Source organism: Procambarus clarkii, chromosome 27 (assembly GCF_040958095.1).
Source record: "Procambarus clarkii isolate CNS0578487 chromosome 27, FALCON_Pclarkii_2.0, whole genome shotgun sequence".
Lineage (NCBI taxonomy): Eukaryota > Metazoa > Arthropoda > Malacostraca > Decapoda > Cambaridae > Procambarus > Procambarus clarkii.
The window spans coordinates 32,013,152-32,040,405 of NC_091176.1; the positions used below are offsets into that span (position 1 = coordinate 32,013,152).

The window sequence follows — 27,254 nt, forward strand, 5'->3', positions numbered from 1 at the left end:
GTTTACTACCCTTCGCGTGGTGTTCACTACCCTTAACGTGGTGTTCACTGCCCTTAACGTGGTCTTCAATACCCATGACGTCATGTTCACCACCCTTGGCGTGGAGTTCACTACACTTGGCGTGGAGTTCACTAACCTTGGCGCGGTGTTCACCACCCTTGGCGTGGTGTTCACTACCCTTGGCGTGGTGTTCACTACTTATGGCATGGTGTTCACTACCCATGGCGTGGTGTTCACTACCCTTGGCGTGGTGTTCACTACTTTTGGCGTCATGTTCACTACCCTTGGCGTGGTGTTCACTACACTTGGCTTGGTGTTCACTACCCATCGCTTGGTGGTCACTACCATTGGCATGGTGTTCACTACCCCTGGCATGGTGTTCACTACCCTTAGCGTGGTGTTCACTACCCTTGGCGGGGAGTTCACTACCCTTGGCGTGGTGTTCACTACCCCTGGAGTGGTGTTCACTACCCTTTACGTGGTGTTCACTACCCTTGGCATGGTGTTCACTACCCTTCACATCATGTTCACTACCCTTGGCGTGGTGTTCACTACCCATGGCATGGAGTTCACTAACCTTGGCGTGCTGTTCACAACCCTTGGCGTGGTGTTCACTACCCTTGGCGTCATGTTCACCACCCTTGGCGTGGTGTTCACTACCCTTGGCTTGGTGTTCACTACTATTGTCATGGTGTTCACTAGCCTTGGCATGGTGTTCACTACCCTTAGCGTGGTGTTCACTACCCATTGCGTGGTGTTTACTACCCTTAGCGTGGTGTTCACAAACATTGCCAATGTGTTCACTACCCTTGGCATGGTGTTCACTACCCTTGGGGTGGTGTTCACGACCCCTGGCGTGGTGTTCACTACCCTGTGCGTGGTGTTCACTACCCTTGGCGTTGTGTTCAATACCCTTGGCGTGGTGTTCACTGATCGTGGCGTGGTGTTCACTTCCCTTGGCGTAATTTTCACTACTCTTGGCGTGGTGTTCAATTCCCTTGGTGTGGTGTTCACTACTCATGACGTGGTGTTCACTACTCTTAGCGTGGTGTTCACTACCCTTCGTGTGGTGTTCACTACCCTTGACGTGGTGTTCACTACCCCTAACTTAGTGTTCACTACCCTTAGTGTGGTGTTCACTACCCTTAGCATGGTGTTCACTACCCTTAGCGTGTTGATCTCTACCCATGGCGTTATGTTCACTATCCTTGGCGTGGTGTTCACTACCCTTTGCATCGTATTCACTACCCTTGACGTGGTGTTCACTACATTTGGCGTGGGGTTCATTACCCTTGGCGTGGTGTTCACTACCCTTGGCATGGTGTTCACTTCCCTTTGCATTGTTTTCACTATCCTTGGCTTGGTATTTACTAACCTTGGCGTGGTGTTCACTACCCTTGGCATGGTGTTCACTAACCTTCATTTGGTGTTCACTACCCTTGGCGTGGTGTTCACTACCCCCGGCGAGGTGTTCACTACCCTTGGCATAGTGTTCACTACCCTTCACATAGTTTTCACTACCTATGGCGTCATGTTCACTACCCTTGGCGTGTTGTTCACTACCCTTGGCGTAATGTTCACTACCCTTGGCGTGGTGTTCACAACCCTTCACATGGTTTTCACAACCCTTTGTGTGGTGCTCACTACCCTTGGCGTGGTGTTCACTACCCTTGGTGTGTTGTTCACAATCCTTAGCATAGTGTTCACTATCCTTGGCGTGGGGTTCACTATCCTTAGCGTAGTGTTCACTATCCTTGGCGTGGTGTTCACTATCCTTGGCGTGGTGTTCAATACCCTTAGTGTGGTGTTCACTATCCTTTAGCGTAGTGTTCACTATTCTTGGCGTTGTGTTCACTATCCTTGGTGTGGTGTTCACTGTCCTTGGCGTGGTGTTCACTATCCTTGGTGTGAAGTTCACTATCCTTGGCGTGGTGCATGTTCACTATCCTTGGCGTTGCGTTCACTTCCCTTGGTGTGGTGTTCACTATCCTTGGCGTGGTGCATGTTCACTATCCTTGGCGTTGTGTTCACTATCCTTGTGTGGTGTTCACTATCCTTAGCGTGGTCATCACTATCCTTGGCGTGGTATTCACTATCCTTGGCGTGGTGTTCACTGAACTTGCCCGAAACGCTACGCGTACTAGTGACTGTACAAGATTGTATATACTCTTATATACAAGAACATATACAAGATATATACAAGAACTCTTGTATATATCTCAAAAAAAAAAAAAAAAAAAAAAAAAAACTTGGCGTGGTGTTCACTATCCTTGGAGTGGTGTTCACTATTCTTGGCGTGGTGTTCAATGAACTAGGCGTGGTGTTCACTATCCTTAGCGTGGTGTTCACTATCCTTAACGTGGTGTTCACTATCCTTGGCGTGGTGTTCACTATCCTTAACGTGGTGTTCACTAAGCTTTTGGTGGTGTTCACTATCCTTAGCGTAGTGTTCACTATCCTTGGCGTGGTGTTCACTACCATTAACGTGGTGTTCACTATCAAAGGCGTGGTGTTCACTATCCTTGGCGTGGTGTTCACTATCCTTGGCGTGGTGTTCACTATCCTTGGCGTGGTGTTCACTAACCTTTTGGTGGTGTTCACTATCCTTAGCGTAGGGTTCACTATCCTTGGCGTAATGTTCACTACCATTAACGTGGTGTTCACTATCCTTGGCGTGGTGTTCACTATCCTTGTGTGGTATTCACTATCCTTAACATGGTGTTCACTATCCTTGGCGTGGTGTTCACTATCCTTGGCGTGGTGTTCACTAACCTTTTGGTGGTGTTCACTATCCTTAGCGTAGGGTTAACTATCCTTGGCGTGGTGTTCACTACCATTAACGTGGTGTTCACTATCATTAACGTGGTGTTCACTATCCTTGGAGTGGTGTTCACTATCCTTGGCGTGGTGTTCACTGAACTAGGCGTGGCGTTCACTATCCTTAGCATGGTGTTCACTCTCCTTGGCATGGTATTTACTATCCATGGCGTGGTGTTCACTATCCTTGGCGTGGTGTTCACTTCCCTTAGCGTAGTGTTCACTATCTTTAGTGTGGTGCTCACTATCCTTTGCGTTGTTTTCACTGAACTTGACGTGGTGTTCACTGAACTTGGCGTGGTGTTCAAAACCCTTGCCTTGGTATTCACTACCCTTGGCGTGGTGTTCACTACCCTTAGCGTGATGTTCACTGAACTTGCCGTGGTGTTCTCTACCCTTCGCGTGGTGTTCACAACCCTTGGCGTGGTGATCAATACCCTTGGCATTTTCTTCACTACAATTGACGTGGTGTTCACTATTCTTGCCGGCATGTTTACTACCCTTCGCGTGGTGTTCACTACCCTTAACGTGGTGTTCACTGCCCTAGGCGTGGTGTTCACTACCCTTGGCGTGGAGTTCACTACACATGGCGTGGTGTTCACTGCCCTTGGCGTGATGTTCAGTACCTATGGCATGGTGTTCACTACCCATAGCGTCATGTTCACTACCATTGGCGTCGTGGTCACTACCCTTTGGCTTGGTGTTCACTACCAATCGCTTGGTGTTCACTACCATTGGCATGGTGTTCACTACCCTTGGCATGGTGTTCACTACCCTTAGCGTGGTGTTCACTAAACTTGGCGTGGTGTTCACTACCCTTGGCGTGGTGTTCACTACACATGGCGTGGTGTTCACTACCCCTAACGGGGTGTTCACTACCCTTGGCGTAGTGTTCCCTACCCTTAGCGTGGTATTCACAACCCTTGGCGTGGTGTTCACTACCCTTGGCGTGGTGTTCACTAACCTTGGTGTGGTGTTCACTACCCTTTGCGTGGTATTCACTAAACGTTGCGTGGTGTTCACTGAACATGGCGTGGTGTTCACTATCCTTGCCGTTGTGTTCACTACATTTGGTTTGGTGTTCACTGAACTTAATGTTGTTTACTATCCTTAACGTGATGTTCACTATCCCTGGCGTGGTGTTCACTATCCTTGGAGTGGTGTTCACTATCCTTGGCGTGGTGTTCACTGAACTAGGCGTGGTGTTCACTATCCTTAGCATGGTGTTCACTCTCCTTGGCGTGGTGTTTACTATCCATGACGTGGTTTTCACTATCCTTGGCGTGGTGTTCACTTCCCTTAGCGTGGTATTCACTATCTTTAGTGTGGTACTCACTATCCTTTGCGTGGTGTTCATTGAACTTGGCGTGGTGTTCACTATCTTAAGTGTGGTTCTCACTATCCTTTGCGTGGTGTTCACTGAACTTGACGTGGTGTTCACTGAACTTGGCGTGCTGTTCACAACACTTGCCTTGGTATTCACTACCCTTGGCGTGGTGTTCACTACCCTTAGCGTGATGTTCACTGAACTTGCTGTGGTGTTCACTACCCTTCGTGTGGTGTTCACAACCCTTGGCGAGGTGATCACTACCCTTGGCATTTTCTTCACTACCCTTGACGTGGTGTTCACTAATCTTGCCGTCATGTTTACTACCCTTCGCGTGGTGTTCACTACCCTTAACGTGGTGTTCACTGCCCTTAACGTGGTCTTCAATACCCATGACGTCATGTTCACCACCCTTGGCGTGGAGTTCACTACACTTGGCGTGGAGTTCACTAACCTTGGCGCGGTGTTCACCACCCTTGGCGTGGTGTTCACTACCCTTGGCGTGGTGTTCACTACTTATGGCATGGTGTTCACTACCCATGGCGTGGTGTTCACTACCCTTGGCGTGGTGTTCACTACTTTTGGCGTCATGTTCACTACCCTTGGCGTGGTGTTCACTACACTTGGCTTGGTGTTCACTACCCATCGCTTGGTGGTCACTACCATTGGCATGGTGTTCACTACCCCTGGCATGGTGTTCACTACCCTTAGCGTGGTGTTCACTACCCTTGGCGGGGAGTTCACTACCCTTGGCGTGGTGTTCACTACCCCTGGAGTGGTGTTCACTACCCTTTACGTGGTGTTCACTACCCTTGGCATGGTGTTCACTACCCTTGGCGTGGTGTTCACTACCCTTGGCGTGGTGTTCACTACCCTTGGCGTAGTGTTCCCTACCCTTAGCGTGGTATTCACTACCATTGGCGTGGTGTTCACTACACATGGCGTGGTGTTAACTACCCCTGGCGGGGTGTTCACTACCCTTGGCGTGGTGTTCACTACCCCTGGAGTGGTGTTCACTACCCTTTACGTGGTGTTCACTACCCTTGGCATGGTGTTCACTACCCGTGGCGTGGTGTTCACTACCCTTGGCGTGGTGTTCACTACCCTTGGCGTAGTGTTCCCTACCCTTAGCGTGGTATTCACTACCCTTGGCGTGGTGTTCACTACCCTTGGCGTGGTGTTCACTACCCTTGGTGTGGTGTTCACTACCCTTTGCGTGGTATTCACTAAACGTTGCGTGGTGTTCACTGAACATGGCGTGGTGTTCACTACCCTTGGCGTTGTGTTCACTACATTTGGTTTGGTGTTCACTAAACTTAATGGTGTTTACTATCCTTAACGTGGTGTTCACTATCCCTAGCATGGTGTTCACTACCCTTAGAATGTTTTTCACTACCCTTGGTGTGGTGCTCACTACCCTTGGCGTGGTGTTCACTACCCTTGGCGGGGTGTTCACTACCCATGACGTGGTGTTCACTACTCCTAGCGTGGTGTTCACTATTCCTAGCGTGGCGTTCACTACCCTTGGCGTGGTTTTCACTACCCTTGGCGTGGTGTTCACTACCCTTGGCATGGTGTTCACTACCCTTAGCGTGGTGTTCACTACCCATTGCGTGGTGTTTACTACCCTTAGCGTGGTGTTCACAAACATTGCCAATGTGTTCACTACCCTTGGCATGGTGTTCACTACCCTTGGGGTGGTGTTCACGACCCCTGGCGTGGTGTTCACTACCCTGTGCGTGGTGTTCACTACCCTTGGCGTTGTGTTCAATACCCTTGGCGTGGTATTCACTAATCGTGGCGTGGTGTTTACTTCCCCTGGCGTAATTTTCACTACTCTTGGCGTGGTGTTCAATTCCCTTGGTGTGGTGTTCACTACTCATGACGTGGTGTTCACTACTCTTAGCGTGGTATTCACTACCCTTCGTGTGGTGTTCACTACCCTTGACGTGGTGTTCACTACCCCTAACTTAGTGTTCACTACCCTTAGTGTGGTGTTCACTACCCTTAGCATGGTGTTCACTACCCTTAGCGTGTTGATCTCTACCCATGGCGTTATGTTCACTATCCTTGGCGTGGTGTTCACTACCCTTTGCATCGTATTCACTACCCTTGACGTGGTGTTCACTACATTTGGCGTGGGGTTCATTACCCTTGGCGTGGTGTTCGCTACCCTTGGCATGGTGTTCACTTCCCTTTGCATGGTTTTCACTATCCTTGGCTTGGTATTTACTAACCTTGGCGTGGTGTTCACTACCCTTGGCATGGTGTTCACTACCCTTCATTTGGTGTTCACTACCCTTGGCGTGGTGTTCACTACCCCCGGCGAGGTGTTCACTACCCTTGGCATAGTGTTCACTACCCTTCACATAGTTTTCACTACCTATGGCGTCATGTTCACTACCCTTGGCGTGTTGTTCACTACCCTTGGCGTAATGTTCACTACCCTTGGTGTGGTGTTCACAACCCTTCACATGGTTTTCACAACCCTTTGTGTGGTGCTCACTACCCTTGGCGTGGTGTTCACTACCCTTGGTGTGTTGTTCACAATCCTTAGCATAGTGTTCACTATCCTTGGCGTGGGGTTCACTATCCTTAGCGTAGTGTTCACTATCCTTGGCGTGGTGTTCACTATCCTTGGCGTGGTGTTCAATACCCTTAGTGTGGTGTTCACTATCCTTTAGCGTAGTGTTCACTATTCTTGGCGTTGTGTTCACTATCCTTGGTGTGGTGTTCACTATCCTTGGCGTGGTGTTCACTATCCTTGGTGTGAAGTTCACTATCCTTGGCGTGGTGCATGTTCACTATCCTTGGCGTTGCGTTCACTTCCCTTGGTGTGGTGTTCACTATCCTTGGCGTGGTGCATGTTCACTATCCTTGGCGTTGTGTTCACTATCCTTGTGTGGTGTTCACTATCCTTAGCGTGGTCATCACTATCCTTGGCGTGGTATTCACTATCCTTGGCGTGGTGTTCACTGAACTTGCCCGAAACGCTACGCGTACTAGTGACTGTACAAGATTGTATATACTCTTATATACAAGAACATATACAAGATATATACAAGAACTCTTGTATATATCTCAAAAAAAAAAAAAAAAAAAAAAAAAACTTGGCGTGGTGTTCACTATCCTTGGAGTGGTGTTCACTATTCTTGGCGTGGTGTTCAATGAACTAGGCGTGGTGTTCACTATCCTTAGCGTGGTGTTCACTATCCTTAACGTGGTGTTCACTATCCTTGGCGTGGTGTTCACTATCCTTAACGTGGTGTTCACTAAACTTTTGGTGGTGTTCACTATCCTTAGCGTAGTGTTCACTATCCTTGGCGTGGTGTTCACTACCATTAACGTGGTGTTCACTATCAAAGGCGTGGTGTTCACTATCTTTGGCGTGGTGTTCACTATCCTTGGCGTGGTGTTCACTATCCTTGGCGTGGTGTTCACTAACCTTTTGGTGGTGTTCACTATCCTTAGCGTAGGGTTCACTATCCTTGGCGTAATGTTCACTACCATTAACGTGGTGTTCACTATCCTTGGCGTGGTGTTCACTATCCTTGTGTGGTATTCACTATCCTTAACATGGTGTTCACTATCCTTGGCGTGGTGTTCACTATCCTTGGCGTGGTGTTCACTAACCTTTTGGTGGTGTTCACTATCCTTAGCGTAGGGTTCACTATCCTTGGCGTGGTGTTCACTACCATTAACGTGGTGTTCACTACCATTAACGTGGTGTTCACTACCATTAACGTGGTGTTCACTATCCTTGGAGTGGTGTTCACTATCCTTGGCGTGGTGTTCACTGAACTAGGCGTGGCGTTCACTATCCTTAGCATGGTGTTCACTCTCCTTGGCATGGTGTTTACTATCCATGGCGTGGTGTTCACTATCCTTGGCGTGGTGTTCACTTCCCTTAGCGTAGTGTTCACTATCTTTAGTGTGGTGCTCACTATCCTTTGCGTGGTTTTCACTGAACTTGACGTGGTGTTCACTGAACTTGGCGTGGTGTTCAAAACCCTTGCCTTGGTATTCACTACCCTTGGCGTGGTGTTCACTACCCTTAGCGTGATGTTCACTGAACTTGCCGTGGTGTTCACTACCCTTCGCGTGGTGTTCGCAACCCTTGGCGTGGTGATCAATACCCTTGGCATTTTCTTCACTACAATTGACGTGGTGTTCACTATTCTTGCCGGCATGTTTACTACCCTTCGCGTGGTGTTCACTACCCTTAACGTGGTGTTCACTGCCCTAGGCGTGGTGTTCACTACCCTTGGCGTGGAGTTCACTACACATGGCGTGGTGTTCACTGCCCTTGGCGTGATGTTCTGTACCAATGGCATGGTGTTCACTACCCATAGCGTCATGTTCACTACCATTGGCGTCGTGGTCACTACCCTTTGGCTTGGTGTTCACTACCCATCGCTTGGTGTTCACTACCATTGGCATGGTGTTCACTACCCTTGGCATGGTGTTCACTACCCTTACCGTGGTGTTCACTAAACTTGGCGTGGTGTTCACTACCCTTGGCGTGGTGTTCACTACACATGGCGTGGTGTTCACTACCCCTAACGGGGTGTTCACTACCCTTGGCGTAGTGTTCCCTACCCTTAGCGTGGTATTCACAACCCTTGGCGTGGTGTTCACTACCCTTGGCGTGGTGTTCACTAACCTTGGTGTGGTGTTCACTAACCTTGGTGTGGTGTTCACTACCCTTTGCGTGGTATTCACTAAACGTTGCGTGGTGTTCACTGAACATGGCGTGGTGTTCACTATCCTTGCCGTTGTGTTCACTACATTTGGTTTGGTGTTCACTGAACTTAATGTTGTTTACTATCCTTAACGTGATGTTCACTATCCCTGGCGTGGTGTTCACTATCCTTGGAGTGGTGTTCACTATCCTTGGCGTGGTGTTCACTGAACTAGGAGTGGTGTTCACTATCCTTAGCATGGTGTTCACTCTCCTTGGCGTGGTGTTTACTATCCATGGCGTGGTGTTCACTATCCTTGGCGTGGTGTTCACTTCTTTTAGCGTGGTATTCACTATCTTTAGTGTGGTACTCACTATCCTTTGCGTGGTGTTCATTGAACTTGGCGTGGTGTTCACTATCTTTAGTGTGGTTCTCACTATCCTTTGCGTGGTGTTCACTGAACTTGACGTGGTGTTCACTGAACTTGGCGTGCTGTTCACAACACTTGCCTTGGTATTCACTACCCTTGGCGTGGTGTTCACTACCCTTAGCGTGATGTTCACTGAACTTGCTGTGGTGTTCACTACCCTTCGTGTGGTGTTCACAACCCTTGGCGTGGTGATCACTACCCTTGGCATTTTCTTCACTACCCTTGACGTGGTGTTCACTAATCTTGCCGTCATGTTTACTACCCTTCACGTGGTGTTCACTACCCTTAACGTGGTGTTCACTGCCCTTAACGTGGTCTTCACTACCCATGACGTCATGTTCACCACCCTTGGCGTGGAGTTCACTACACTTGGCGTGGAGTTCACTAACCTTGGCGCGGTGTTCACCACCCTTGGCGTGGTGTTCACTGCCCTTGGCGTGGTGTTCACTACCTATGGCATGGTGTTCACTACCCATGGCGTGGTGTTCACTACCCTTGGCGTGGTGTTCACTACTTTTTGCGTCATGTTCACTACCCTTGGCGTGGTGTTCACTACACTTGGCTTGGTGTTCACTACCCATCGCTTGGTGGTCACTACCATTGGCATGGTGTTCACTACCCCTGGCATGGTGTTCACTACCCTAGCGTGGTGTTCACTACCCTTGGCGGGGAGTTCACTACCCTTGGCGTGGTGTTCACTACCCCTGGAGTGGTGTTCACTACCCTTTACGTGGTGTTCACTACCCTTGGCGTGGTGTTCACTAACCTTGGCGTAGTGTTCCCTACCCTTAGCGTGGTATTCACTACCATTGGCGTGGTGTTCACTACACATGGCGTGGTGTTAACTACCCCTGGCGGGGTGTTCACTACCCTTGGCGTGGTGTTCACTACCCCTGGAGTGGTGTTCACTACCCTTTACGTGGTGTTCACTACCCTTGGCATGGTGTTCACTACCCGTGGCGTGGTGTTCACTACCCTTGGCGTGGTGTTCACTACCCTTGGCGTAGTGTTCCCTACCCTTAGCGTGGTATTCACTACCCTTGGCGTGGTGTTCACTACCCTTGGCGTGGTGTTCACTACCCTTGGAGTGGTGTTCACTACCCTTTGCGTGGTATTCACTAAACGTTGCGTGGTGTTCACTGAACATGGCGTGGTGTTCACTACCCTTGGCGTTGTGTTCACTACATTTGGTTTGGTGTTCACTAAACTTAATGGTGTTTACTATCCTTAACGTGGTGTTCACTATCCCTAGCATGGTGTTCACTACCCTTAGAATGTTTTTCACTACCCTTGGTGTGGTGCTCACTACCCTTGGCGTGGTGTTCACTACCCTTGGCGGGGTGTTCACTACCCATGACGTGGTGTTCACTACTCCTAGCGTGGTGTTCACTATTCCTAGCGTGGCGTTCACTACCCTTGGCGTGGTTTTCACTACCCTTTGCGTGGTGTTCACTACCCTTGGCATGGTGTTCACTACCCTTTGCGTGGTGTTCACTACCCTTGACGTGGTGTTCACTACTCCTGGCGTGGTGTTCACTACCCTTCGTGTGGTGTTCACTACCCTTAGCGTGGTGTTCACTACTTTTAGTGTGGTGTTCACTACCCTTGGCATGGTGTTCACTTCCCTTGCCATGGTGTTCACTAACCTTGGCATGGTGTTCACTACCCTCGGCGTTGTATTCTTACCCTTGGCGTGGTGTTCACTATCCTTAGCACTGTGTTCATTACCCTTGGCGTTGTGTTCACTACCTTTGGCGCGGTGTTCACTACCCTTTGCGTTGTGTTCACTACCTTTGGCGTGGTGTTCACTAACCTTGGCATGGTGTTTACTCCCCTGGGCGTGGTGTTCACTACCCTTGGCGAGGTGTTCACTATCCTTAGCATGGTGTTCACTACCCTTGGCGTTGTATTCTCTACCCTTGGCGTGGTGTTCACTAACCTTGGCATGGTGTTCACTACCCTTGGCGTTGTATTCTCTACCCTTGGCGTGGTGTTCACTATCCTTAGCACTGTGTTCATTACCCTTAGCGTTATGTTCACTACCTTTGGAGTGGTGTTCACTACCCTTTGCGTGGTGTTCACTACCCTTTGCGTGGTGTTCACTACCCTTGGCATGGTGTTCACTACCCTTGCATGGTGTTCACTACCCTTAGCGTGGTGTTCACTACCCTTATCGTGGTGTTCACTACCCTTGGCGTGGTGTTCGCTACCCTTAGCGTGGTGTTCACTACCCATGGCATGGTGTTCACTACCCTTCGCCTTGTGTTCACTACCCTTTACGTGGTGTTCACTACCCTTGGCATGGTGTTCACTACCCTTGACGTGGTGTTCACTACCCTTGGCGTGGTGTTCATTACCCGTGGTGTGGTGTTAATTACTTTTGGCATGGTGTTCACTTCCCTTTGCATAGTGTTCACTACCTTCGGCGTGATGTTCACTACCCTTGACATGGTGTTCACTACCCTTGGCATGGTGTTCACTACCCTTCGAGTGGTGTTAACTACCCTTAGCGTGGTGTTCACTACCCTTGGTGTGGTGTTCATTACCCTTGATTGGTGTTCACTTCCCTTAGCATGGTGTTCACTGCCCTTGACGTGGTGTTCACTACCCTTGGTGTAGTGTTCAGTACCCTTTGTGTGGTGTTCACTATCCTTAGCACTGTGTTCATTACATTTGGCGTTATGTTCACTACCTTAGGCGCGGTGTTCACTACTCTTTGCGTTGTGTTCACTACCCTTGGCGTGGTGTTCACTAACCTTGGCATGGTGTTTACTCCCCTGGGCGTGGTGTTCACTACCCTTGGCGAGGTGTTCACTATCCTTAGCACTGTGTTCATTACCCTTGGCGTTATGTTCACTACCTTTGGATTGGTGTTCACTACCCTTAGCGTGATGTTCATTACCCATGGCGTGGTGTTCACTACCCTTGGCATGTTGTTCACTACCCTTGGCGTGGTGTTCCCTACCCTTAGCATGGTGTTCACTTCCCATGGCGTGGTGTTCACTACCCTTGGCTTGGTGTTCCCTACTCTTGACGTGGTGTTCACTACCCTTTGCCAGGTGTTCACTACCCTTGGCGTGGTGTTCACTACCCTTGGCGTGGTGTTCACTACCCTTGACATGGTGTTTACTACCCTTGAAGTGGTGTTCACTACTCTTTGTGTGGTGTTCACTCCCCTTGGCGTGGTGTTTACTACCCTTAGCGAGGTGTTCACTACCTTTGGCGTGGTGTTCACTACACTTGGCGTGGTGTTCACTACCTTTAACGTGGCATTCACTACCCTTGACGTCATGTTCACTACCCTTGGCGTGGTGTTCACTACGCTTGGCGTGGTGTTCACTTCCCACGGCATGGTGTTCACTACCCATGGCGTGGTGAACACTTCCCTTGACGTGGTGTTCACAACCCTTGGCTTGGTGTTTACTACCAATGGCATGGTGTTCACTATCCCTAGCGTGGTGTTCACTACCTTTAACGTGGTGTTCACTACCCTTTGCTTGGTGTTTACTACCAATGGCATGGTGTTCACTATCCCTAGCGTGGTGTTCACTACCTTTAACGTGGTGTTCACTACACTTGGCTTGGTGTTTACTACCAATGGCATGGTGTTCACTATCCCTAGCGTGGTGTTCACTAGCTTTAACGTGGTGTTCACTACCCTTGGCGTGGTCTTCACTACCCTTGGCGTGGTGTTCACTACCATTGGCAAGGTGTTCACTACCCTTCGCATAGTGTTCACTACCCTTGGCGTGGTGTTCACGACCCCTGGCGTGGTTTTCACTACCCTTGACGTGGTGTTCACTACCCTGGGCGTGGTGTTTACTACCCTTGGCATGGTGTTCACTCCCCTTGGCGTGGTATTCACTGAACGTGGCGTGTTGTTCACTGAACTTGGCGTGGTGTTTACTACCCTTGACATGGTTTTCACTACTTTTGCTGTAGTGCTCACTACCTTTGGCGTGGTGTTCACTACCCTTGGCGTGGTGTTCATTACCCTTGGCGTGGTATTCACTGAACGTGGCGTGGTGTTCACTGAACTTGGCGTGGTGTTCACTATTCTTGACATGGTTTTCACTACCTTTGCTGTAGTGCTCACTACCTTTGGCGTGGTGTTCACTACCCTTGGCGTAATGTTCACTACTCCTGGCGTGGTGTTCACTTCCCTTGGCGTGGTGTTCACTACCCATGGGATAGTGTTCACTACTCTTAGCGTGGTGTTCACTACATTTCGTGTGGTGTTCACTACCCTTGGCGTGGTGTTCACTACCCTTAACGTGGTGTTCACTACCCTTGACGTGGTTTTCACTACCCTTGGCATGGTGTTCACTATCTATAGCGAGGTGTTCACTAACCTTGGCGTGGTGTTCACTACTCTTGGCGTGGTGTTCACTACCCTTCATTTGGTATTCACTACCCTTATCGTTGTGTTCACTACCCCTGGCGAGGTGTTCACTGCTCTTGGCATAGTGTTCACTACCCTTGGCATAGTGTTCACTACCCTTGACGTGGTGATCACTACCCTTGGCGTGGGGCTCATTACCCTTGGCGTGGTGTTCACTAGCCTTGGCATGGTGTTCACTTCCCTTTGCATAGCGTTCACTACCCTTGGCTTGGTATTTACTAACCTTGGCATGGTGTTCACTACCCTTCATTTGGTGTTCACTACCTTTGGCTTGGTGTTCACTACCCCTGGCGAGGTTTTCACTAACCTTGACGTGGTGTTCACTACCCTTGGCGAGGTGTTCACTACCCATGGCATGGTGTTCGCTACCCATTACGTGGTGTTCACTACCCTTGGCGTGGTGTTCACTACCCTTGGCGTTATGTTCACTACCCTTAACGTGGTGTTCACTACCTTTGGCTTGGTGTTCACTACCATTGGCATGATGTTCACTACCCTTAGCGTGATGTTCACTACCCTTGATGTGGTCTTCACTACCCTTTGCGTGGTGTTCACTACCCCTGGCGTGGAGTTCACCACCCTTGGCGTGGTGTTCACTACCTTTGTCTTGGTGTTCACTACTATTCGCATGGTGTTCACTGCCCGTGGCATGGTGTTCACTACCCTTGGCGATGTGTTTAGTACCCTTGGCGTGGTGTTCACTACCCTTAACGTGGTGTTCACTACCCATCACGTCATTTTCACTACCCTTGGCGTGGTGTTCACTACCCTTGGCGTGATGGTCACTTCCCATGACATGGTGTTCACTACCAATGGCGTGCTGTTCGCTACCCTTGGCGTGGTATTCACTACCTTTGGCGTCATGCTCACTACTCTTGGCTTGGTTTTCACTACCCATTACTTGGTGTTCACTACCATTAGCATGGTGTTCACTACCCTTGGCATGGTGTTCACTACCTTAAGCGTGGTGTTCACTACCCTTGGCGTGGTCTTCACTACCCTTAGCGTGGTGTTCACTACCATTGGCAAGGTGTTTACTACCCTTAGCATGGTGTTCACTACCCTTGATGTGGTGTTCACTGCCATGGGCGTGGTGTTCACTACCCTTGGCGTGGTGTTCACTACCCTTGGCGTGGTATTCACTGAACGTGGCGTGGTGTTCACTACCCTTCACATGGTTTTCACTACCCATGGCGTGGTGCTCACTACCCTTGGCGTGGTGTTCACTACTCTTGGCGTAATGTTCACTACACTTGGCGTGGTGTTCACTTCCCTTGGTTTGGTGTTCACTACCCATGACGTGGTGTTCACTATTCTTAGCGTGGTGTTCACTACCCTTCGTGTGGTGTTCACTACCCTTGGCGTGGTGATTACTACCCTTAACGTGGTGCTCACTACCCTTAGTGTGGTGTTCACTACCCTTTATCGTGGTGTTCACTACCCTTGGCGTGGTGTTCCCTACCCTTTGTGTAGTGTTCACTACCCTTGGTGTGGTGTTCACTACCCTTGACGTCGTGTTCACTACCCTTGGCATGGTTTTCACTAACCTTGACGTGGTGTTCACTACCCTTGGCGTGGTGTTCACTACCCTTTGTGTAGTGTTCACTACCCTTGGTGTGGTGTTCACTACCCTTGACGTGGTGTTCACTACCCTTGGTGTGGTGTTCATTACCCTTGGCGTGGTGTTCACTACCCTTGGCATGGTGTTCACTACCCTTGACGTGGTGTTCACTACCCTTAGTGTTGTGTTCAGTACCCTTCGCGTGGTCTTCACTACCCATGGCGTGGTGCTCACTACCCTTGGCGTGGTGTTCACTACTCGTGGCGTGGTGTTCACTACCCTTTGTGTAGTGTTCACTACCCTTGGTGTGGTGTTCACTACCCTTGACGTGGTGTTCACTACCCTTGGCGTGGTGTTCACTACCCATGGCGTGGTGCTCACTACCCTTGGCGTGGTGTTCACTACTCTTGGCGTAATGTTCACTACACTTGGCGTGGTGTTCACTTCCCTTGGTTTGGTGTTCACTACCCATGACGTGGTGTTCACTACTCTTAACGTGGTGTTCATTACCCTTGGCCTGTTGTTCACTACCCTTGGCCTGTTGTTCACTACCCTTGGCGTGGTGTACCCTAACCTTAGTATGGTGTTCACTACCCATGGCGTGGTGTTCACTACCCTTGGCGTGGTGTTCACTACTCTTCACGTGGTGTTCACTACCCTTTGTGTCGTGTTCACTCCCCTTTGCGTGGTGTTCACTACTCTTAGCATGGTATTCACTACCCTTGGCGTGGTGTTCACTACACTTGGCGTTGTGTTCACTACCGTTAACGTGGTGTTCACTAACCTTGACGTCATGTTCACTACTCTTGGCGTGGTGTTCACTACCCTTGGCGTGGAGATCATTACCTTGGCGTGTTGTTCCCCACCCTTGTCGTGGTGTTCACTGCTCTTGACGTGGTGTTCACTACCCATGGCATGGTGTTCACTACCAATGGCGTGGTGCTCACTACCCTTGGCGTGGTGTTCACTACCCTTAGCGTGGTGTTCACTACCCTTGGCGTTATGTTCACTACCCTTTTCGTGGTGTTCACTACCCCTGGCATGGTGTTCACTACTCTTGGCATAGTGTTCACTACCCTTGGCGTGGTGTTCACTACCCTTAGCGTGCTGTTCACTACCCTTGGCGTTGTGTTCAGTACCCTTGGCGTTGTGTTCAGTACCCTTTGTTTGGTGTTCACTACCCTTGGCGTGGTGTTTACTGAACGTGGTGTTGTGTTCAATGAACTTAGCGTGGTGTTCAATACCCTCTGGCGTTGTGTTCATTACAATTGATTTGGTGTTCACTGAACTTAACGTGGTGTTCACTACCCCTGGCGAGGTGTTCACTACCCTTGGCATGGTATTCACTATCCTTCGCATAGTGTTCACTACCCCTGGCGAGGTGTTCACTACCCTTAGCATGGTTTTCACTAACCTTGACGTGGTGTTCGCTACCCTTGGCGTGGTGTTCACAACCCTTTGTGTAGTGTTCACTACCCTTAGTATGGTGTTCACTACCGTTGACGTGGTGTTCACTACCCTTGGTGAGGTGTTCATTACCCTTGGCGTGGTGTTCACTATCCTTGGCATGGTGTTCACTACCCTTGGCATGGTGTTCACTACCCTTGACGTGGTGTTCACTACCCTTGGTGTTGTGTTCAGTACCCTTCGCGTGGTCTTCACTACTCTTAGCGTGGTGTTCACTACCCATGGCAAGGTATTCACTACCCTTGGCATGTTGTTCACTACCCTTGGCGTGGTGTTCCCTACCCTTAGCATGGTGTTCACTGCAAATGGCGTGGTGTTCATTACCATTCGCATGGTGTTCACTACCCTTAACATGGTGTTCACTACTGTTAACATGGTGTTCACTACTCCTAGCGTGGTGTTCACTACCCCTGGTGTGGTGTTCACAAACCTTGACATGGAGTTCACTACCCTTGGCATGGTGTTCACTACCCTTGGCATAGTGTTCACTACCCTTGGCGTGGTGTTCACTACCCTTGGCGTGGTGTTCACTACCCTGGCGTGGTGTTCACTACCATTGGCGTGGTGTTCACTACCCTTGGTGTGGTGTTCACTACCCTTCGCGTGGTGTTCACTACCCTTTACGTGGTGTACACTACCCTTGGCATGGTTTTCACTATCCTTGGCGTGGTGTTCACTACCCTTGGCATGGTGTTCACTACCTTTTGCTTGGTGTTCACTACCCTTGACGTGGTGTTCACTACCCTTGGCGTGGTGTTCACTACCCTTAGCGTGGTGTTCGCTTCCCTTGGTGTGGTGTTCACTACCCTTGGTGTGGTGTTCACTACCTTTGGCGTGGTGTTTACTTCCGTTGGCATGGTGTTCACTTCCCTTTGCATGGTGTTCACTATGCTTTGCGTGGTGTTTATTATCTTTGACATGGTGTTCACTACCCTTGATGTAGTGTTACTACCCTTGGCGTGGTGTTCATTACCCTTGGCGTGGTGTTCACTTCCGTTGGCATGAAGTTCACTTCCCTTTGCATGGTGTTCACTACCCTTGGCGTGGTGTTCCCTACCCTTAGCATGGTGTTCACTACCTATGGCGTAGTGTTCACTACCCTTGGCGTGGTGTTCACTACCCTTGATGAGGTGTTCACTACCCTTGACGTGTGTTCACTACCCTTGACGTGGTGTTCACTACCCTTTGTGTCGTGTTCACTCCCCTTTGCGTGGTGTTTACTTCCTTTAGCATGGTGTTCACTACTCTTGGCGTGGTGTTCACTACACTTAGCGTGGTGTTCACTACCCTTAACGTGGTGTTCACTACCCTTGACGTCATATTCACTACCCTTAACGTGGTGTTCACTACCCTTGGCGTGGAGTTTATTAACCTTGCCGTGGTGTTCCCCACCCTTGGCGTTGTGTTCACTGCTCTTGACGTGGTGTTCACTAGCCATGGCATGGTGTTCACTACCAATAGCGTGGTGCTCACTACCCTTGGCGTGGTGTTCACTACTTTTAGCGTGGTGTTCACTAACCTTGGCGTTATGTTCACTACACTTGGCGTGGTGTTCACTACCTTTGGCTTGGTGTTCACAACCATTGGCTTGATGTTCACTACCCTTAGCGTGATGTTCACTACCCTAGGCGGGGTCTTCACTACTCTTGACGTGTTGTTCATTACCATTCGCATGGTGTTCACTATTCTTAGCGTGGTGTTCACTACCCCTGGCGTGGTGTTCACTACCCTTGGCATGGTGTTCACTACCCTTGGCATAGCGTTCACTACCCTTGGCGTGGTGTTCACTATCCTTGGCGTGGTGTTCACTGCCCTTGGCGTGGTGTTCACTACCCTTGGCGTGGTGTTCACTACCCTTGGTGTGGTGTTCTCTACCCTTGGCGTGGTTTTCACTGAACGTGGCGTTGTGTTCACTGTACTTGGCGTGGTGTTCACTACCCTCTAGCGTTGTGTTCACTACCCTTGATTTGGTGTCCACTGAACTTGGCGTGGTGTTCACTACCCTTGGTATAGTGTTCACTACCATTGGCATAGTGTTCACATCCCTTGGCATGGTGTTCACTACCTTTAGCATTGTTTTCACTTACCTTGACGTGGTGTTCACTACCCTTGGCGTGGTGTTCACTACCCTTTGTGTAGTGTTCACTACCCTTGGTGTGGTGTTCAGTACCCTTCGCGTATTCTTCACTACCCTTAGCGTGGTGTTCACTATACCCATGGCAAGGTATTCACTACTCTTGGCATGTTGTTCACTACCCTTGGCGTGGTGTTCCCTACCCTTAGCATGGTGTTCACTATTCCTTGTTTAGTGTTCGCTACCCTTGGCGTTGTGTTCAATACCCTTGACGTGGTGTTCACTACCCCTGACATGGTGTTTACTACCCTTGACGTGGTGTTCACTACCCTTTGTATCGTGTTTACTCTCCTTTGCGTAGTGTTCACTACCCTTAGCATGGTGTTCACTACCCTTTGCGTGATGTTCACTACACTTGGCGTGGTGTTCACTACCCTTAACGTGGTGTTCACTACCCTTGACGTCATGTTCACTACCCTTGGCGTGTTGTTCACTACCCATGGCGTGGAGTTCATTAACCTTGGCGTGGTGTTCCCCACCCTTGGCGTGGTGTTCATTGCCCATGACGTGGTGTTCACTACCAATTATGTGGTGCTCACTACCCTTGGCGTGGCGTTCACTACCTTTGGCTTGGTGTTCACTACCATTGGCTTGATGTTCACTACCCTTAGCATGATGTTCACTACCCTAGGCGTGGTCTTCACTACCCCTGGCGTGATGTTCATTACCATTCGCATGGTGTTCACTACCCTTGGCATGGTGTTCACTACTCCTAGCGTGGTGTTCACTACCTTTGGCATGGTGTTAACTACCCTTGACGTAGTGTTCACTACCTTTGGCGTGGTGTTCATTACCCTTGGCGTGGAGTTCACTTCCGTTGGCATGGTGTTCACTTCCCTTTGCATGGTGTTCACTACCCTTGGCGTGGTGTTCACTTCCCTTGGCGTGGTGTTCACTACCCTTGACATTGTGTTCACTACCCTTCGACTGGTGTTCACAACCCGTGGGGTGGTGTTCATGACCCCTGGCGTGGTGTTCACTACTCTTGACGTGGTGTTTACTACCCTGGGCGTGGTGTTCACTACCCTTGGCGTAGTATTCACTGAACGTGGCGTGGTGTTCACTGAACCTGGCGTGGTGTTCACTACCATTGACATGGTTTTCACTACCCTAGGTGTGGCGCTCACTACCCTTGACATGGTGTTCACTACCCTTGGCGTAATGTTCACTACTCTTGGCGTGGTGTTCACTTCCCTTTGTGTGGTGTTCACTACTTTTAGCGTGGTGTTCACTACCCTTGGCGTGGTGTTCACTACCCCTAACGTGGTGTTCACTACCCTTAGTGTGGTGTTCACTACCCTTGACGTGGTGTTCACTACCCTTAGCGTGATGATCACTACCCTTGGCTTTGTGTTCACTACTCTTGGCGTGGAGTTCAATACCCTTTGCATGGGGTTCCCTACCCTTGACGTGGTGTTCACTACCCTTGCCGTGAGGTTCATTACCCTTTGCGTGGTGTTCACAACCCTTGGCGTTGTGTTCACTACTCTTGGCGTGGTGTTCATTACCCTTGGCGTGGTGTTCACTACCCTTGACGTGGAGTTCACTACCCCTAACATGGTGTTCACTACCCCTGATGTGGTGTTCACTACCCTTTGTGTGCTGTTCACTCCCCTTGGCGTGGTGTTCAATACCCTTAGAGTTGTATTCACTTTCCTTGGCGTGGTGTTCACTACAACTGGCGTGGTGTTCACTACCTTTAACGTGGTGTTCACTACCCTTGACGTCATGTTCACTACCCTTGGCGTGGTGTTCACTAACCTTGGCGTGGAGTTCATTAACCTTGGCGTGGTGTTCACTACCCTTAGCGTGGGGTTCACTACCCTGGGCGTGGTGTTCACTACCCTTGGCATGGTGTTCACTACCCTTGGCATAGCGTTCACTACCCTTGGCGTGGTGTTCACTATCCTTGGCGTGGTGTTCACTACCGTTGACGTGGTGTTCACTACCCTTGGCGTGGTGTTCACTTCGCTTGGTGTGGTGTTATCTACCCTTGGCTTGGTATTCACTGAACGTGGCGTAGTGTTCACTGTACTTGGCGTGGTGTTCACTACCCTCTGGCGTTGTGTTCACTACCCCTGATTTGGTGTTCACTGAACTTGGCGTGGTGTTCACTACCCCTGGCGAGGTGTTCAATACCCTTGGCATAGTGTTCACTACCCTTGGCATAGTGTTCACATCCCTTGGCATGGTGTCCACTACCCTTAGCATGGTTTTCACTTACCTTGACGTGGTGTTTACTACCCTTGGCGTGGTGTTCACTACCCTTTGTGTAGTGTTCACTGCCCTTGGTGTGGTGTTCTCTACCCTTGACGTGGTGTTCACTACCCATGGTGAGGTGTTCATTACCCTTCGCGTGGTGTTCACTACCCTTAGCGTGGTGTTCACTACCTATGGCGTGGTGTTCACTACCCTTGGCATGTTGTTCACTACCCTTGGCGTGGTGTTCCCTACCCTTAGCATGGTGTTCACTATTCATTGTGTAGTGTTCGCTACCCTTGGTGTGGTGTTCACTTCCCTTGACGTGGTGTTCACTACCCCTGACATGGTGTTTACTACCCTTGACGTGGTGTTCACTACCCTTTGTATCGTGTTTACTCTCCTTTGCGTAGTGTTCACTACCCTTAGCATGGTGTTCACTACCCTTTGCGTGGTGTTCACTACACTTGGCGTGGTGTTCACTACCCTTAACGTGGTGTTCACTACCCTTGACGTCATGTTCACTACCCTTGGCGTGTTGTTCACTACCCTTGGCGTGGAGTTCATTAACCTTGGCGTGGTGTTCCCCACCCTTGGCGTGGTGTTCACTGCCCATGACGTGGTGTTCACTACTCTTGACGTGGTGTTCACTACCCTTGGCCTAGTATTCACTGAACGTGGCGTGGTGTTCACTGAACTTGGCGTGGTGTTCACTACCCTTGACATGGTTTTCACTACCCTAGGTGTGGCGCTCACTACCCTTGGCATGGTGTTCACTACCCTTGGCGTAATGTTCACTACTCTTGGCGTGGTGTTCACTTCCCTTTGTGTGGTGTTCACTACTTTTAGCGTGGTGTTCACTACCCTTCGTGTGTTGTTCACTACCCTTGGTGTGGTGTTCACTACCCCTAACGTGGTGTTCACTACCCTTAGTGTGGTGTTCACTACCCTTGACGTGGTGTTCACTACCCTTAGCGTGATGATCACTACCCTTGGCTTTGTGTTCACTACTCTTGGCGTGGAGTTCAATACCCTTTGCATGGTGTTCTCTACCCTTGACGTGGTGTTCACTACCCTTGCCGTGAGGTTCATTACCCTTTGCGTGGTGTTCACAACCCTTGGCGTTGTGTTCACTACTCTTGGCGTGGTGTTCATTACCCTTGGCGTGATGTTCACTACCCTTGACGTGGAGTTCACTACCCCTAACATGGTGTTCACTACCCCTGATGTGGTGTTCACTTCCCTTTGTGTGCTGTTCACTTCCCTTGGCGTGGTGTTCACTACAATTGGCGTGGTGTTCACTACCTTTAACGTGGTGTTCACTACCCTTGACGTCATGTTCACTACCCTTGGCGTGGTGTTCACTAACCTTGGCGTGGAGTTCATTAACCTTGGCGTGGTGTTCACTACCCTTAGCGTGGGGTTCACTACCCTGGGCGTGGTGTTCACTACCCTTGGCATGGTGTTCACTACCCTTGGCATAGCGTTCACTACCCTTGGCGTGGTGTTCACTATCCTTGGCGTGGTGTTCACTACCGTTGGCGTGGTGTTCACTACCCTTGGCGTGGTGTTCACTACGCTTGGTGTGGTGTTCTCTACCCTTGGCGTGGTATTCACTGAACGTGGCGTAGTGTTCACTGTACTTGGCGTGGTGTTCACTACCCTCTGGCGTTGTGTTCACTACCCTTGATTTGGTGTTCACTGAACTTGGCGTGGTGTTCACTACCCCTGGCGAGGTGTTCAATACCCTTGGCATAGTGTTCACTACCCTTGGCATAGTGTTCACATCCCTTGGCATGGTGTTCACTACCCTTAGCATGGTTTTCACTTACCTTGACGTGGTGTTCACTACCCTTGGCGTGGTGTTCACTATCCTTTGTGTAGTGTTCACTGCCCTTGGTGTGGTGTTCACTACCCTTGACGTGGTGTTCACTACCCATGGTGAGGTGTTCATTACCCTTCGCGTGGTGTTCACTACCCTTGGCATGGTGTTCTCTACCCTTGACGTGGTGTTCACTACCCTTGGTGTGGTGTTCAGTGCCCTTCGCGTGGTCTTCACTACCCTTAGCGTGGTGCTCACTACCTATGGCGTGGTGTTCACTACCCTTGGCATGTTGTTCACTACCCTTGGCGTGGTGTTCCCTACCCTTAGCATGGTGTTTACTATTCATTGTGTAGTGTTCGCTACCCTTGGCGTGGTGTTCACTACCCTTGACGTGGTGTTCACTACCCCTGACGTGGTGTTTACTACCCTTGACGTGGTGTTCACTACCCTTTGTATCGTGTTTACTCTCCTTTGCGTAGTGTTCACTACCCTTAGCATGGTGTTCACTACCCTTTGCGTGGTGTTCACTACACTTGGCGTGGTGTTCACTACCCTTAACGTGGTGTTTACTACCCTTGACGTCATGTTCACTACCCTTGGCGTGTTGTTCACTACCCTTGGCGTGGAGTTCATTAACCTTGGCGTGGTGTTCCCCACCCTTGGCGTGGTGTTCACTGCCCATGACGTGGTGTTCACTACCCATGGCATGGTGTTCACTACCAATTGTGTGGTGCTCACTACCCTTGGCGTGGCGTTCAGTACCTTTGGCTTGGTGTTCACTACTATTGGCTTGATGTTCACTACCCTTAGCATGATGTTCACTACCCTAGGCGTGGTCTTCACTACGCCTGGCGTGATGTTCATTACCATTCGCATGGTGTTCACTACCCTTGGCATGGTGTTCACTACTCCTAGCGTGGTGTTCACTACCTTTGGCATCGTGTTAACTACCCTTGACATAGTGTTCACTACCTTTGGCGTGGTGTTCACTAACCTTGGCGTGGAGATCATTAACCTTGACGTGGTGTTCACTACCCTTATCGTGGGGTTCACTACCCATGGCATGGTGTTCTCTACCCATAGCGATGTGTTCACTACCCTTGGCGTGGTGTTCACTACTCTTGACGTTAAGTTCACTACCCTTGGCGTGGTGTTCACTACCTTTGGCTTGGTGTTCACTACCCATGGCATGGTGTTCGCTACCCTTGGCGTGATCTTCAATACCCTTTGCGTGGTATTCATAAGCATTCTCATGGTGTTCACTACCCTTAGCATGGTGTTCACTACCCTTGACGTGGTGTTCACTACCCTGGGCGTGGTGTTTACTACCATTGGCATGGTGTTCACTACCCTGGGCATAGTGTTTACTACCCTTGGCGTTGTGTTCACTACCCTTGGCGTGGTGTTCAATAACCTTGGCGTGCTGTTCACTACCCTTGGCGTGGTGTTCACTACCCTTGGTGTGGTGTTCACTACTTTTTGCGTGGTGTTCACTACCCTTTGGCGTTGTGTTCACTACCCTTGATTTGGTGTTCACTGAACTTGGCGTGGTGTTCACTATCCTTAACGTGGTGTTCACTATCCTTAGCGTGGTGTTCACTACCCTTAGCATGGTTTTCACTACCCTTGGTGTGGTTCTCACTACCTTTAGCGTGGTGTTCACTACCCTTGGCGTAATGTTGACTACTCTTGGCGTGGTGTTCACTACTCTTAGCGTGGTGTTCACTACTCTTAGCGTGGTGTTCCCTACCTTTGGTGTGTTGTTCACTATCCTTGGCGTGGTGTTCACTACCCTTTACGTGGTGTTCACTTCCCTTGGCATGGATTTCACTACCCTTTGCTTGGTGTTCACTACTCTTGGCGTGGTTTTCACTATCCGTAGCATGGTGTTCACTACCCTTGGCGTTATGTTCACTACCCTTGGCGTGGTGTTCACTACCCTTGGCGTGGTGTTCACTATCCGTAGCATGGTGTTCACTACCCTTGGCGTTATGTTCACTACCCTTGGCGTGGTGTTCACTACCCTTGGCATGGTGTTCACTACCCTTGGCGTGGTGTTCACTACCCTTGGCGTGGTGTTCACTATCCGTAGCATGGTGTTCACTACCCTTGGCGTTATATTCACTACCCTTGGCGTGGTGTTCACTTCCCTTGGCATGGTGTTCACTACCCTTGGCGTGGTGTTCACTACCCTTAGCGTGTTGTTCACTACCCTTGGCATGGTATTCACTTCCCTTGGCATAGTGTTCATTACCCATAGCGTGGTGTTCACTACCCTATGTGTGGTGTTCACTACCTTTGGTGTGGTGTTCACTATCTTTGGCGTGGTGTTTAGTACTATTGACATGGTGTTCACTACCCTTCGCCTGGTGTTCACTACAATTGGCGTGGTGTTCACTACTCTTCCTATGGTGTTCACTACCCTTGACGTCGTGTTCACTACCCTTGGCGTGGTGTTCATTACCCATGGCGTGGTGTTCACTACCGTTGGCATGGTGTTCACTTCCCTTTGCATGTTCACTACCCTTGGCGTGGTGTTCACTTCCCTTGGCGTGGTGTTCACTACCCTTGACATTGTGTTCACTACCCTTCCACTGGTGTTCACTACCCTTGGTGTTGTGTTCACTACCCTTGGCATGGTGTTCACTACCTTTGATTTGGTGTTCACTACCCTTGGCGTGGTGTTCACTACCCTTGGCATGGTGTTCACTACCCTTGGCAAAGTGTTGGCAAAAATATAGCTTGAGGGTCGAATTTGGGATGTTTGGGATATTTTGAAAACTGTAGGGAGTGTTTAGGCAAAATGTGATCAATAGCCGCTGTCAGTAATTGGCATATTTTCGGTGAAAAAAAGTCGTAATTTCAAACTGCGAATACGTGCATAGAGCCAGAATTTGGCTCCAAAATATGGCTCAAGGGTTGAATTTGGGATGTTTGGGATATTTTAAAAACTGTAAGTGGGTTTGGTGCAAAATGTGACCCATCGCCGCTCTCAGTAATTGGCATATTTTCGGTTTAAAAAGTCGTAATTTGAAATTGCGAATACGTGCAGAGAGCCAGAATTTTGCTCCAAAATATCGCTCAAGCGTCGAATTTGGGATATTTGGGATATTTTGAAAACTGTAAGGAGGGTTTGGGCAAAACATGATCCATCGGCGCTTCCAGTAATTGGCATATTTTCGGAATAAAATGTCCTAATTTCAAACTGCGAATACGTGCAGAGAGCCAGATTTTCGCTTCAAAATATGGCTGACGGGTCGAATTTGGGATGTTTGGGATATTTTGAAAACTGCAGGGAGGGTTTAGGGAAAATGTGATCAATCGCCTCTTTCAGTACTTGGCATATTTTCGTTATAAAAAGTCGTAATTTCAAACTGCGAATACGTGCAGAGAGCCTGAATTTGGCTCCAAAATATAGCTCAAGAGTCGGATTTAGGATGTTTGGGATATTTTGATAACTGCAGGGGGATTTGGGCGAAATGTGACTTATCGCCGCTGTCAGTAATTGGCATATTTTCGGTATAAAGTCATAATTTCAAACTGCGAATACGTGTAGAGAGCCAGAATTTGGCTCGAAAATATGGCTCAAGCGTTGAATTGTGGATGTTTGGGATATTTTGAAAAACTGCAGGGAGGGTTTGGGCAAAATGTAATCCATCGCAGCTTTCAGTAATTGGCATATTTTCGGTATAAAAAGTCGTAATTTCAAACTGCGAAGACGTGCAGAGAGCCAGAATTTGGCTCCAAAATATGATTTGAGGGTCGAATTTGGGATGTTTGGGATATTTTGAAAACTGCAGGGAGTGTTTAGGCAAAATGTGATTAATCGCCGCTTTCAGTAATTGGCATATTTTTAGTAAAAAAAGACGTAATTTCAAACTGCGAATACGTGCAAAGAGTCAGAATTTGGCTCCAAAATATGGCTTGAGGGTCGAATTTGGAATGTTTGGGATATTTTGAAAACTGCAGGGAGTGTTTAGGCTAAATGTGATTAATCGCCGCTTTCAGTAATTGGCATATTTTTAGTAAAAAAAGACGTAATTTCAAACTGCGAATACGTGCAGAGAGCCAGAATTTGGCTCCAAAATATGGCTTGAAGTTGGAATTTGGAATGTTTGGGATATTTTGAAAACTGCAGGGAGTGTTTAGGCTAAATGTGATCAATCGCCGCTCTCAGTAATTGGCATATTTTCGGTAAAAAAGCCTTAATTTCAAACTGCGAATACGTGCAGAAAGCCAGAATTTGGCTCCAAAATATGGCTCAAGGGTCGAATTTGGGATGTTTGGGATATTTTGAAAACTGTAAGTGGGTTTGGGCAAAATGTGACCCATCGCCGCTCTCAGTAATTGGAATATTTTCAGTAAAAAAAGTCGTAATTTCAAACTGTGAATACGTGTAGAGAGCCAGAT

General features: G+C 49.4%; 1 protein-coding gene across 1 annotated transcript; it reads right to left on the reverse strand.

Annotated features, from left to right (window-relative positions):
* Positions 1–2,919: 2,919 nt before the first annotated feature.
* Positions 2,920–14,556, reverse strand: LOC138369224 (uncharacterized). The gene is made up of 3 exons (XM_069332165.1): positions 14,259–14,556; positions 10,903–11,005; positions 2,920–3,271 (listed from the first exon to the last, which is right to left on the reverse strand). The coding sequence occupies exons 1-3, from the start codon at positions 14,554–14,556 to the stop codon at positions 2,920–2,922; spliced, it is 753 nt and encodes a 250-aa protein (XP_069188266.1).
* Positions 14,557–27,254: the final 12,698 nt, after the last annotated feature.